This window comes from Typopeltis vanoorti, chromosome 4, assembly GCF_054136105.1.
Source record: "Typopeltis vanoorti isolate ZY-2024b chromosome 4, IOZ_Tvanoo_1.0, whole genome shotgun sequence".
In the NCBI taxonomy this organism is placed as follows: domain Eukaryota; kingdom Metazoa; phylum Arthropoda; class Arachnida; order Uropygi; family Thelyphonidae; genus Typopeltis; species Typopeltis vanoorti.
Window position 1 is genome coordinate 61,958,839 of NC_143552.1, and position 12,188 is coordinate 61,971,026.

At 35.4% G+C, this 12,188-nt stretch overlaps 1 protein-coding gene across 4 annotated transcripts in view; it reads right to left on the reverse strand.

The window, feature by feature from the left end:
• Nucleotides 1–12,188, reverse strand: part of rnh1 (ribonuclease H1) — a 115,696-nt gene that overhangs the window by 12,302 nt on the left and 91,206 nt on the right. For 2 of the 4 annotated variants that reach the window (XM_090391832.1, XM_090391831.1), the window contains exon 7: nt 188–312. The exons of the other annotated variants lie outside the window; for them this stretch is intronic. In XM_090391832.1, coding sequence (XP_090247958.1) covers nt 188–312 — 125 coding nt within the window. The remainder of the gene's footprint in view (nt 1–187; nt 313–12,188) is intronic. 4 annotated transcript variants of the gene reach the window in all.

Genomic DNA, 12,188 nt, shown 5'->3' on the forward strand with positions numbered 1-12,188 from the left:
AAAAAAAAAAAAAAAAAAAAAAAAAAAAAAAAAAAAAAAAAATGAAATACTGCCAACTCAAATATTCGTGTTTAGCAAGAGAATTAGTAATGCAAAAGAAAGCATGTTTCATAGTATGAGTTTCTCTGTTATTAATAGAAAAGGACATTTCCAATTTCAAGAGGAAACAATGCAAATAATTACTTACCCATGTAACATTTAGTCCTTCTTTAGCTTCTTCTAGAGCTTCAAAATCATCTTTATTTTTTACAGGTTCTTTATTTATCAGTTTCCAACCATTTTTTTTCCATTTTTCTATCCATCCATTAATTCCTATTTATGATGTTTATAATTACGCAAAACATAAGATGGGAATGTTTAAGTATTCATACTACTTATGAAAAACTGACAATAGAAAAATAAAATTATATATAGTAGTTAATATACATTGCAAATAATACTGAGGAGGAAAAATTATCTAGTTTGATTACTATCAACATTTACAGGACTAAGATTACTAAAACCATGTCCAGATTTGTAGGGCTAGTTTTTTCTCCATATTAATTGAGATTTTTTGAAAACAATGCGATATCATGAAGAGCTCAAACATCTTAGTTCAGCTTTAACATGAATTCAGACTAATTGCTAGTGGATAAACTTGGAAAATTATTATTATTGCACGACACCTCCAAGGAGTCCAAGGGCTCATCAAGGAAGGACACCTACTCTACAACTCTCTGTCTCCGCCACTCAATCGACAAACTACAATGAACCGCAACTACCATCATCATCATCTACACCATCTACTGCCCATCATTACCACTAGTATTTTCAGAGAGAATCACAAACATCCATGCCCACAGCAGGATTCGAACTTGCAGAGCTGATACGTTAACTACTCGGCCAACCAGGCTGGCATTGTACTCTGCAAGAGCATATCTACAGGCTGATGTTCATATGCATACAGCATACCATAATATTTTACTACCTTCTACTTTGTGTCCCTTAACATGTGTGGTCCCTCAGTAAAGCCATTAGCTGGTCTAGTTTTTCTCCTGTCTCTTTTGAATCAAAAGATTCTACTGAAAACTGCCAGTAGAAAACCCATTAACATTTTAAGTCTTCAATTCAAAAATGACAATTTAGACAATTAGCCTATTTAATACATTGATACACCACTCCATGAGATCTATGATGATTTTGCCAAAAAAAGAGATCAGAAGAACCATGATTGATCTGTTGAATTATCACAAAAATAGCTATTTTGGGAAACCAATGCTCCAGAGTTCAATATTAATGGCAGCAGATTTTTGGGCCTTCTAATTTCATTGGAATTTAGTTTGTAATTTGGAAATCAGGCCAAATCTGGTCTATATTTCTATAAAAGATATATACTTACCTAGTCTAGCCATAAGGTCCGCGCGGTTAGCCTAGTGGCTTTGCGCTTCGCAACCATATGCCTGGGGAAGGACTGTCCTAGGTTCGATTCCCGTCGGAGACGTGAGGAGCTGAAGGATCTTCCTCAGTCATAGCCAAGTTAGCCAGTCTTGGGCGTGGATAGCAGGGTTTTTTCCACCAGTTTATCTGGTGTTTTTCATCCTGCAAACAGGCAAACTGGCCCCTTGAACACACAGGGATACAGTCAAGAATACCTTGAGGCATAGGAGTGACCATTCTATTCTCGTATTTCGGTTACGAAATCCAAGCATGCTTGGAAGGTTGTGGGCCTTAAAGGCCTGTTAAAGCCATTGGGATAGATAGTCTAGCCATAAGTTCTGTTACAACTTGAACAGTGCATAAAATCTTTAATCTATCAGTAAATCATTTACAGCGTTCTGTTGGATGTTGTGGCATGCCACAACATCCAACAGAAAGGCTGCCACTACTTACTCCAAATCTACCTTATTCTCTATTCTCTCAAAACTCTGACCACAATTTCAAGTCTAATGGATTCAGATCGGGACTTCCAGATGGCCAATCAGATGATATGTGGTTGGGCACATTTGCCTTCAGACACTGTTGTGTGGTCCTCACTTTGTGTGCAGGAATTAAGTCTTGTTGGAAGAGAGGACCACTGCCTACCATGAAACAAGTTGTTTAGGGATCATACCACAGGTTTCAGCACAGCATCTTTATGTACTTTGATGAAGGTTTTGACCCCTTTTTTGCAGAAATGCAGCTTTGATACCCCCCTGATATGTCACCCCCCACATCAAGCCATCACTGACATGGGATGATTATCTCTCTGAATCCTGGGTGCTGTGGCACTATCCAGAACATATTAACCAATCATTTTGATAGTTAAACGATATCTCTGTGCCTGTTGGTGCAAAAAAGAAATAGGATATCTCTATGTCTGTTGTTTGCATACTGCCAGAGAAGAATGTTGTAATTCATAATTCTCTGGCAACACAATTTATGTTCTGCTGCATAAATTGTGTTGAGAACTATCCAGTAGAATGACAATGCGCAATTTCCCTCCCCCCAGGTCATCAAATTAGTACATGTGACATTGTTCTCTGCAGAATGTTCACCTCTCGTGACATTACTTTCTGCATCCTCATAGGATGACGGTGGAGATGTGCCTTCACAGCCCTCACAAGCTGTTGCATTCACACAGTGTGGTTAACCTTTTCTTTGGAGGTCAGGCATATCTTCTATATCATTATAACAGTTAATAGTCTGATACAAACATCCTACTGATCTTAAGTGTTTTTAGTATGTTGAAAATAATAGGTGGCTGCATTCCAACCTTGTGAAGTGCTATTATAGCTATGTGATTCTCATAATCTCCCCACTGCATGTTAACCAGCACAGCTGTTGACTGCGCACAGCACCACTAACAGAAACAGTGCTAGGGTATGCGAAAGTTGTAACAGTATTTATGGCAAGACTAACATTCAATCATTATTGATGCCATATCCTCAATCTTTGTTAAACTGGATAACATGTTTCATTCCTCACTACTCATTATGTAATGACAGATGCTTTTCATTTCCAGATCTCTCTTACAATTCATAGTGGCTAAGAGGTTTTGTTTGCCTATTCTTTTTTTGCTTATCAATTATTTTCTTCCACTGATTCTAAATTCCTTCTATAATTCTGCTAATTGACAGTACACTCACCTAACCTTTCTTTTAAATGAAATATCTTTCACAATGAAAATAAAACAGAATCTATTATCAGCTACTTTTATATACATATCAACTCCATATCATTTTCCAGTAGGAACATAATCTGTTTCAATACCACATAACTCAACATCAATTTCTTGAAAAAAAAAAAAAATAATAATAATAACTGAACTAGTTTTTATCTTTGATAATATCCTGTTCAAGATAAGAATACTGTATGCTTCTTGATCTAATTCTAATCAAACTCTTAGCATAATATTTATTTAAAGCTTCCTATGCACCTAGAAAGTAGCATTTCTTTTTATAACAAGTGCTAAACTAATACTGAAACTAACATTTAGGATGATGTCCCTAAAACATCTCACTGTGCAGAAGAACAGAATACTTGTATTCATAAGACATTACTTATATTCAAAACATACCAAGATCTAAAAGAAGACAGCACTGGTGAAATTAAGATAAACAATGTTTAATTAAATCAAGTATTTCAGCCATGTTGCATGGACATCAAGGATCAGGGCAACACTTCCACAGCTCTATATATGTTATGACTTCAATGAACTGAAAAAACAATTAGTATCTTGAATTTACTGCCCGTTAGTGTTCACTTCTTTTAGCTATGGCTGGTGGGTTAGACAATGATGGGAAAGACCAGCTGAATTTCTGAAAGCTTCTAGAGTTCAGAGGTGTTTAAGAGCTGCAGCTGATTCAGTGAGTAATCTCTGGGCTTTTGAATCCATTTCTGTGTAGCAAGGAAGCCATGTTATTGTAACTGGTGAACTCCAGAGCATGATCTAACTATCCTGATTTGTTATAGATTAACATTCTGAATTGCCTCCCTGTAGCAGAATGTGTTATTGCTACATGGAATCTTTTAGAAGAGAGTGGAAATCTAGAAGGCTAGTTTCCTAGTTTCCTAATAGGTACACCAATATAGTTAAGCTGGAAAATGTTGTAAAAATTTAATTCTGAGGGTTGACTGTATGCATGGTATTGAAAGAGCATTGCTGTAGTCTTATTATAGTTTATAGGTTTATTTCAAAAAAAATTTAAGCACCTATTAGTTTCATTTTTTCTATCCATATGCAACTGATTTTGGTTTCTCATTGAACTTCATATGATTTGTCAAATTTTACTGTAAGCTGTTACCTTATGAGAGAAGCCAAAATTACTAACTATATACATGTTTTGGAAGTGATCAAATGAACTTACCTCAATCCATAAACATTGAGGAATGAAGAACTCTCATGAATTCTACTTGTTTCATTAAGAAATTATTAATAACTCCTACATTCTGAAAAAAACTGTCAGCATTTCACATGAAATAGAAATTACTTCACTGTATTTCCAAATGTGTGAAAAGAACGAAAAAACATTACTAAGTATCAGCTATCCAGAAGGGGAACTGGAATGTGAAAAGTTAGAAATGGCAGTCAGAGAAAATCATTTTAAAAAGGAAAAAGTGTGAAGTTTATTGTGGTAAATAATTTGTTTGGTATTTATTCAGTTAAAACTGAAACTTTAGTGCTTTTCAGTTCATATAGAAATGGGTCCAGTAAAAGTTTGCAAGTCATAGTTTTATTTAGAATTCTCAATCTGAACAAGTACTTTGAAGCTGTTGATAAAGAAGCTTAATTTACTTAATGAAAATTATAGCAATTTGATGTGTCTGAAGAAAAAGAGATACTTGTGTTTAACATTTCTGTACCTTAATAAGATGTAGGAAGAATTTGATTGATGCTGCTGTTACATAAGTAGGAGCAGTTTCTGTATTTTCCTCCAGTATAAATCAAAGTTCTGGCAGAAACAAGAAAATAAAAAGTTTTGTCTCTATAACAGATAAAAAAATGTTAGCTTATATGATTTTTAAATAACAACTTCACACATTTAAGAAAAAACTAAATATAATTTATTACTCATATATATTGCTCGACATGTCATGAGTTTCTTTTACATATATGAAGAAGTTAAAAATTTATATTATGTCTAATATGCATGTTTCTATTAAACTTCCATTAACTGTTAGTTAAAAGGGAGATGTATTATTATTATTATTCAGGCCTCCATGGAGTCAAAAAGACTCGTCGCGGGAGGTCCCTCCTAGGAAACACAAAGTCTATCATACCACTCCTTAAATGCATTGACTGTTCTCGCTCTCACCACTCCATCAGGCAACGCATTCCATGGTTCAACCACCCTCCATACAAAGAAACCACTCCTCACCCTCTTTCTCACAGTTTTCTTTTGTAACTTCCAGGGATGGCCCCTTGTCATGACTCCTTCCCGCTGTTCAACTAAGCGAAAGAACTCCCCAGTGTCACCCCTGTAACTACCTCTCAACAGTTTAAAAGTCTCAATCATATCACCCCCCCCTCCTTCATCTATCCACCAAACTCTGCAGTCCACACTCCTCAGCTGATCCTCATAACTAACATTGTACAGTCCCGACACCATCTTTGTTATCCGACTTTGTACCCTTTCCACAGTTAATTTATCCCCTTCAAATCCTGGGGACCAGATCTGAGAACAATAGTCAAGTGTGGTCTGATCAGTCTTATACAATGGAATGATAGCCATTTTATCTCTGCAGATAAGAACATATTTAGGTGTTTATTTTACAATGTTATGCTAAAAGAAATTCATTATAGCACACTATAATAAACTATTTCTCTGATCCCTAGGAGTTTGTTTGCTATAGTGAGGGCTGACAGCATAAATAGGCATGGTCTGCCAAGAGATTAGCACATCCACTTTCCAATAGGTCATACAGTTTAGAATACTACTGGTTGGAATGCATTTCAATGTCTTCAGGTGAGAACTATTACTTGCCTGGAATGAGACTGCCACCTCATTTATTGGAGGATTAAGCTACATGAGAAAGTCCCATATCTTCAGTCTCTGGATTTCTGAATTTATTAGAAAAAAAATAATAAAATAGATAAAACAAAATTAGCCTACCAAAAGAACTAATGTGCTACAGATTTACAACTTTTTGTGGATGGGAGTTGTACAAAAACATTTTCACTGAATGCAATTTAATAAAATTTGAGATGTGTATAAAGAGGCATATAAAATGGGTCATTGTGGATTCAAATAGTTTTTTTTTTTAAAATCATCTGAATGATTCAAATTGATTAATACTGATTCTGCACTGACTGGATGAAATTTAACAAATTCTCTTAAAATTTATTTAAATTTAGTTTCGATCACATATGGTCATTTGTAGTGGCAGTATCAGGCAAACAAATTTATGTATATAGAATACAAGCCAAAAATGCCTCAACTTTTGACACACACACTAATTTTTACTGTAGTACGACACCGAGTGTTTTGAATAATGTAAATTTGTGGCAAAGCAAGATGGTTCTTGCAAAAACAATGGCAAGATAGAAGATTCTCTTCAACACTGAACAATATAAAGCTCTGTTGTATGTTAACAATTATTTTAATAGTGAGTTTAATAAACTAGTATAAAGTTCAAGATTTCTTGAAACTTCCTCTTTTAATTACATTTTTATTGACTGAGAGGAAATTATACTGTTTTAATCCTTTATTCAAGCATGAGAAAACAAAAGTTTGCATGTCAAGCATCTTCATGATTGTACAATGGTGACCTCATATCAAATTACCTCAGTATCTCATAATGGAACAGCACACCTTCTCAAAAGCGAGTATTACCATGCATTATGGTGGGTTACTGTCTAGACCAGTTTATTGGAAAATCTTGTATAGAAGGATTTTAGAATAAAATTTCTTCTATACCGATTTCACTTGGGAAATAAAATAAATTTAATATACTTGTATTTTGATTAATACTTAACTCTATTTTTCTGTAATAAACCTGAAAAAAAAAAAAAAATGTTAGAATAAATTGTAATAAGAAATTGTACAAAAAAAGAATCAACTCAGACGGGATTATTATGTAAGACCTGAGGCGATCGCAACTCACGAAGGTCAGCAAAGTACAGGGTTTCCCAACTTGACTCAGCAACCACCGGGTGGCTGAGAAGACCCGCTTCAAGAAAATCCAGGCGATTAAATCTCAGAGTTCCAAGGATGGGAGAAGAGAATAAAAGAAGTTACTGACAATTGCCAATAGTCTAAGTGTTCCAATAGAGAATAAATCTCACCTTGAGATTTATTCCCACAAATCACAAATCTTGAGGAATGTTTCCTCACTGTGAAAGAGAAAGAAGAGAGGCCGGAAAGCCGATTTGTTGAAAATAATAGTGAAGTAGTATGCAGAATTATAAGGAATTAGATAATGTTATGTAATGAAGAGGGAATAATATGTGAAAGTTATGTTAGCCTAATATCATACATAGTTTGAGTTTAATTAATATAAAGTATGTGCAAGTCTGCACCCATGTCTGAATTATCTGTGAGCATAACTAATTGCATTAGTCATTGAGCTTAAGTGAAAAATGTTAAGTAATCTAGTGGAGAACCAGATATGTGAATTTATGTAGTGTAATGTTTTTTTTTTTTATGTACTTCGATTTAGCATGAATGAAATGTTATGTTTGTCAAATAACTTGCTGATTCTACCCGACCAATGCACTTCTCATGAAAAGATAGAACCTGTGTGACCTTAAGAGTAAATGTAGCCACTATTGACGAATAGTAGATTTAACTTCACTTGATTTCGAGATAAAATTTAGAGATATTTCGTGTTGTGCTGGGCATTTTTCTTGCTTGTACAGAAAAGATATACAATTCCTCTATGCAATTTCTGATGGTGCAGTCATAAATAAAAATAAATTTTCAGAAATCAGTGTAAGAAAAAGCCAGCTGTTTAGACAAAGGAATTGGCTCCAGCCAGAGGCAATTCCTAAATTCTAAAATTACGTACACGTGAAGAAGCATAGTCACAAACTTGAGATGGGGGGGGAATTAAATGGATAAATTGAAAGGATTAAAAGGTAATAGTCTATTTCAGGCAACAAAAGCAATGAGATTACACTCTGAGTTACGACTGTTAAGTTAATGTTAAGTAAGTTGAGTTAAATAAGTATATAAGAAGAATAAAGGAAATATATAATAATAAAACATTAAATTTTACAATGGCACAGTTGGCAGGATTTAATCCATGTTAATTAATTAGTCAATTTGTAGATTATATGAGAAGGTTTTGGGTAACGAATCAGGCAGTAACGAAAAAAAAAATTTTTTGTTACTTTGAGAAATTTTTTTGAGAATTAAGTTTTAGTATGGAGAGTGAAATTTCAAGTATTAATCAAGCTAACAGTGCTACAATGGACAACGTCGAATGCTTTCGAACCATAAATCCTCAACTTGTCATTCCACAATTTTCTGGGGAAGAAAATTACGACGTTTTAGCTTCATCGAAGAGCTGAGAAAAGTTGGAAGGTGGTCAGACTTCTGACTACTTATCTTGCTCAGGAGCAAACTGGTCGGAAAGGCCAAGAGCTTCTTGTATTCATCCCCAATACTGAAGGATACCTTAGAATACTTGAAGTTCAAGGAAACATTGATTTCTCAGTTCTTCAGAGTAAGAAGTCTAGGCCCAAAGATCTGGAAATTACAGATCTATGCTCAGGAGAAAAAGGAGAATGCGACTGAGTACTATAACAAATTACTGACAATTGCCAACAGTCTAAGTGTTCCAACAGAGGATAAATCTCACCTCAAGATTTATCCTCACAAATCACTAATCTTGAGGAATGTTTCGTCACTGTGAAAGAGAAAGAAGAGAGGCTTGGAGACATTCGTCCTGCTTCTACTAGCAGCCACATTAATGTTATCAAAAAGGCTGACGACTCCTCTTGCAAAATTAAGAGTGAAAAGGCACAAGCACAAGTAAGGGAAAGACTAATAAGAATCAAAATGAAAGAGAGGGAGAAATAGAAAGATCAGTCAACATCAATCAAGTGATTGACAATACAATGAACATCTCGAAAGAAGTAGGACCTACAAACATGGAGGAACTACATACAATTATAAGACAGGAGGTAGAAAGGCTACAACAGCCGATGATTGACCGACTTGATGCGGTTATTTAGCAGTTGGCAGCAATAACAGAAAAGATCTCTTAATCAACTATACCTCCAACAGACAGGAATAATGAAGTAAAAGACAGAAGGGAGCCTCCCAAATGCTTTGTTTGCAATAAATATGGGTACATGGCTCGCAACTGTTTCAGAAACAATAGACACTCTAACAGGAATGTTAAATATGAATCGAATCTTGTCCTTAAGCCAAATGGTTGTACAAATAAACCATGGAGAAGAGAGGGCAAGAATCTAAATTATCCGAGAAAATCAAAAATGATAATTAAGGGTAAGTACTTGCCTTCTGACATATTACTAGATACAGGTTCCCAGGTCTGTTATAACTGGAGATTATTTTCAAGGAATGCAATCCAGGGTATGGAGAGCCATTTCTAACCTGAAGAAACCTATGAGATTATTGGGAATTTTGACATCCGAGATTTATGCAACCAAGAAGGTGAGAGTAAAAATATACTTACCTGAGTTTAATTTGTGTGTTTGGCAAGAGTTATTGGTCCTCCCCAGGACATCTCACCCAAACATACAGATTATCCTGGGAACTAACTTTCTGGACAGGTACAAATTCTCTCGAAATGAAACGTTCCCAATGGGGGTAATAACGGTCAGTAAAAGGGAACCATAATTTAGAGTTGAGAAATCATGTGAAAAGAGAATGCAAAATGAAAATAAAGTCAGGCCGACTGAAAGAGGTGATGAAGAATATCAAAATGACTAGACTGATTCTTCAATAGCTTCAGCATCCAAAAGGAACAGTAAATCTGAGACCTACCAGATATCAAGCGGAAAATTAGTAAATGATCAAGGCAAAACGGAAGAAAAATTAGGGGAGAGTAATCAACAGGTAATGGAAATAAACATCATTGAGAAACCTAAAAGATACAGAAGTCCCTATAACAAATAAAGGTGTAACAGGCACAGAAAACATGAGGTTGATATTCAATTCCAGCAGCAGTTTAATTAAGCCAACTAACTGTTTTCTTTTTATGCTTATAAAAGCTATAAGTGGATTGTTGGGTTGGAATTTAGCTATTGCTGCAAAGGCTGCCCACTTACTAACTGATTGTGCAAGTTTTATGAGTAAGTTTAATGGAGAATTAATTAGGTTCAAAACTTGTGAAAAGAGGTACAACTTACAGCCATGAGAAAAACTAAAAGGAAAGAAATAAACAAGTTTTCATATCTCCTCCAGAAAATATGCAGGCATGAGGTTTTAAAAAAATTCATCATCCTCAAATTCCTGCCATGTACCCTCAAGGGGTGTAAAGGAAAATTTTCTTGAAAAAAATTTTTTAGAGAGAGAGTAAACCTATGTAAAATCTTGAATAGAAAGATTTTAGAAAATTTCTTCTATACCGATTTTACTTGGGAAATAAAATTAATTTAATATACTTGTATTATGATTAATACTTAACTCAATTTTTCTGTAATAAACCTGAAAAAAAAAAAAATGTTAGAATAAATTGTAATAAGAAATTGTACAAAAAAAGAATTAACTCAGACGGGATTAGTATGCAAGACCTGAGGAGATAACAACTCAGCGAAGTACGGGGTTTCCCAACTTGACTCAGCAACCGCCGGGTGGCTGAGAAGACCCCCCTTCAAGAAAATCCAGGTGATTAAATCTCTGAGCGTTCCAAGGTCGGGAGAAGAGAATAAAAGGGGGACAAATCGAAGGAAATGGGGCTTTTTGGCACAGGCTATCGGTGCAAGGTTTTGTTGGCATGAGCCTTTCGGAAGCTAGGCTTTCCAGTTCCGGTTTTCTTTTTCTGCTCTCGCTGTGAGGTAATTCCAGTGTGGCCTGCCGTTCCAAGGACGAGGACCCACGTCCCATCAGCCGATGCCCGACGATGATGGGAGGCTCGTAATAGCAGTGCCAATCTACTCCAGAGTCCCACCGCTATATTCCTTGACAATCATCGATGTCATAAAAAGTGCCAGTGTGTAAATTTTACTGGAAAGTAGAAGGTGTCAACGATCTCTAGGATCTTGTGTAATAATGAACCGGATGACAAAGTAACAAGTAAGACTTTTGTATAGGACTTTCCTAGATGTGAAATTAAGGGCAAAGACTGCTAATTTTTTTTTGTTTGTTAGCATTAAGAACAGTATTGAGGATGGAAAGCAGATTTGTCGAAAATAATGTGAAGTAGTATGCAGAATTATAAGGAATTAGATAATGTTATGTAATGAAGAGGGAATAGTATGTGAAAGTTATGTCAAGCCTAATATCACATATAGTCTGAGTTAAATTAATATAAAGTATGTGCAAGTCAGGGTCAAAGCTGTATAATTGAGAGCAGACCTCCACATAGGCTTTAAAGGAATGCAGAGAACCGACCAGGGCTCCTGACCTAATGTCCAATCCTCACCTTCTCGTGGTGCACCCTGTTGGGTATCTACTTGGATACTGAACAAACTAGGATGGGCTCTGGCAATTTGGGATTTAGTCGACCAAATTGTATTCTTATTGGCTTAAACCCAAATACAAAAAGATGTACATTACAAAATTTCATTCCGGAAAATCGCAAATCTTAAATCACACCCGAACTCAACATCAACAGAGTTAAAGATCGATACTATCAACATAAAAAGCCTGAATGGCAAAGAAATGGAGCTTGCTGAGGAATCAGATAAGTACCAGAATCGACATAATAGGGGTGACTGAAACAAAAAAAAGGCAAAAACTGGCGAGATCTTTTTGAGCAATAAATACAAAATGTTATATTCAGGCAATGACAATCAAGGAAAAGAAGGAGTAGCCATAGTATTCACCATTAAATACGAGGCTAATCTTCTTCAATGGCAGGCAGTCTCATTTAGAGTGATGTGGACAAATATGAGAATGAGGAACTGGACAATGAGACTTGTTTATGCCTATGATCCCACAGAAGGTTCTACTAAAAGTAAAAGTGAAGGAATTTTTTTGAGTCTTCAGAGAAAGCAACTGACACAATGAAAAAGGAAAAGTTGGTCCTTGTTAGGGATCTAAATAGCAGAGTAGGAAATGATTGTCAGACATCAAAAATATTTTCGGAAAATTTGG